Source organism: Daucus carota, chromosome 4 (genome assembly GCF_001625215.2).
Source record: "Daucus carota subsp. sativus chromosome 4, DH1 v3.0, whole genome shotgun sequence".
Taxonomy (NCBI): Eukaryota; Viridiplantae; Streptophyta; class Magnoliopsida; order Apiales; family Apiaceae; genus Daucus; species Daucus carota.
Window position 1 is genome coordinate 23622416 of NC_030384.2, and position 2361 is coordinate 23624776.

General features: G+C 40.7%; 1 protein-coding gene across 1 annotated transcript; it reads right to left on the reverse strand.

Annotated features, from left to right (window-relative positions):
* Nucleotides 1–254: 254 nt before the first annotated feature.
* On the reverse strand, nucleotides 255–2069 carry LOC108217044 (tetrahydroberberine oxidase). The gene has a single exon (XM_017389896.2). The coding sequence runs from the start codon at nucleotides 2025–2027 to the stop codon at nucleotides 432–434; it is 1596 nt and encodes a 531-aa protein (XP_017245385.2). The 5' UTR covers nucleotides 2028–2069; the 3' UTR covers nucleotides 255–431.
* Nucleotides 2070–2361: the final 292 nt, after the last annotated feature.

The window sequence follows — 2361 nt, forward strand, 5'->3', positions numbered from 1 at the left end:
AAATTAGGAGGGACGGAGAGGCGAGAGGTTAGCGGTGGTGAGTGGTGACATGTAGACACTTTTGGCTTAAGTAAAGAGAGAAGAGAAACACGAGATGGTGCAAATACTTGATAATCATGCCGTCCTTGTGTATCTAAATCAATCAATTGGCACATTTTACTTTCTTAAAATTTTAAAACTAGATAAAAATATTTTGTAAGATTCAGTTAAAAAAAAAAAAAAATCAAAACTGGACAATGGAGAACAATGGTACTGTTGATAACCAGGTATTCCTAGATCGAATATTGAAAATGCAAATTTTATTGAATATTAGAGTTGCTGATAACGAGGTACAGATATTTCTCTCAAACGAGCGGGTAATTAAGTCAATCTTTTTACAGTATCCAATATACAAGAAATTATAATTCCCTCCATAACGAGTGGGTTATGTTTCAAAGAGAGAGAGGAGGTATACTCTGTTCGTGTCTGAAGAAGTTACCAGGATCCACCATAGTTTTGATCCTAACCAACCTGTCAAAATTGTTCCTGAAGTAGCGTTTTCCCCATTTACTCGCTTGCTGGTAACTCGTCGGGCCTTGTAGATTGTTGGTTCCTAACCACAAGTTCACATAATTGACATATGAACTTCGTGGATTGCTTGTCACATAAGGAGTCAAATAAGTTGTTATGCTTCTGATCCACTCTATGCGGTCAGCTTCATCTGTATCAGTTTCCGCAAACATGTTGAACTTGAACCAGGTTCCAGCTCTATAAGGAAACGGAAGTGCAGATTCCGAAATCTCATCCATTCTTCCCCCATAAGGTGTAAACTGTAAAGTTGCTTTTTGTGGGGGGAGTTTGTACATGAGATCCCATATACCTTCTAGCCCTTCTACAGGAATTGGCTCTTTAGTGTAGTCATTGTTCGATTTGAACGCAGGCCGCGGTAGAATTGTCAAGTTGAGCAAGATTTCAGGAGGCGTGAACAAAGGAAAGCCTGAGAAGTACACCCCAGCCTGGAGAAAGTTTACTTCAAAACAATCTTCTCTTATGACACCGAGCTCCGGGAGCTGCTCCTGCATTACAGAGAGCAGCTGATCAGCTCCGCCTAGGTACATGGCCTCGAAGAGGAAGATCATGGTCTTCTTGTCTGCCCGAGGGCTGGCATCGCTGAGGATACACTGTCCATCGGCCTTGATTTCCAGTTCTTTCGGGAACTTGGGTGCAACAGCTTGGTATCGAAAAAAAGTGTTTGTCAGATTTTGCTCTATGGTTCTGAATACTTTAAAAACGGTTATTATTTTAGGAACCGGGACTAGTTTTACTTTCCAGGAAAGAACCACTCCGAAGCTGCCACCACCGCCTCCTCTAATAGCCCAGAACCAATCTTCGCCCATTGATTTCCTGTCCAGGATTCTGCCGTTGGCATCAATTAAACGAGCATCGATGACGTGATCAGCAGCAAGTCCGTATTTTCGCATCAACATGCCGTAACCACCTCCACTTAGAATCCCTCCCACACCGACATTCGCCCATAAACCAGATGGAAATCCAAGTGTATCCGATTTCTGTCCAATCCTATAGTACAGTTCACCGTTTGTCAAACCCGAACCGATCCAAGCCGTTTCAGTCTCAGCATCAAAACTGAATGTCTTGAGATTGATAATATCAAGTATGACGAAAGGGAGGGGGGAGACATACGAAAGTCCCTCGAAACTATGACCACCACTCCGAATCCTCATCTGCAAATCATGTTTCCTAGAGCAAAAAATCACGGTCTGGATCTGCGATTCGCTCACTGGTCTCACAATGACTAGTGGCTTCGGCGTCTCAGGCTTCGCAAAACGCAGGTTATTGATGGTAGAGAGCAAGGTTTGAGTGAAATTGGAGCTTTCCTGGGTGTACACAAGGTCAGAAATGTCAGCAGAGTAACGGTTAAGGCACTTGACGAAATTTTTCGTAGGATTTTCATCTTTTAACAATGCAGAAGATGATGCACATGAAATTGCTAACAAAAGAACAAAACAAATAGAATAGCTTTTCTTCATATTTGATACTACACAAAAAGGCTTTTAAGTGTTTGACATGATAAATTCTTGAGAAGTGCATGGTATTTATAGTGCATGAAGTGCAATACTAATATAATACAGTATATATGTAGTTGTCAACTTGTACATGAAGCTGCCTACTGTATATATATATATATATAATCTCTATATATATGCTGTTAGGAGATGTCAACTTTGTGACAAGGAAAGCGTCTAACAGCCTAGCATTAAATTTTGTTAAGCAATGTCAACCCGGGAAAATGCAAAATGCTGTGAAATATTGAAGACGTCCTCACGTCTTACAACATAATCAACTAATAAGTTAAATTTTAAT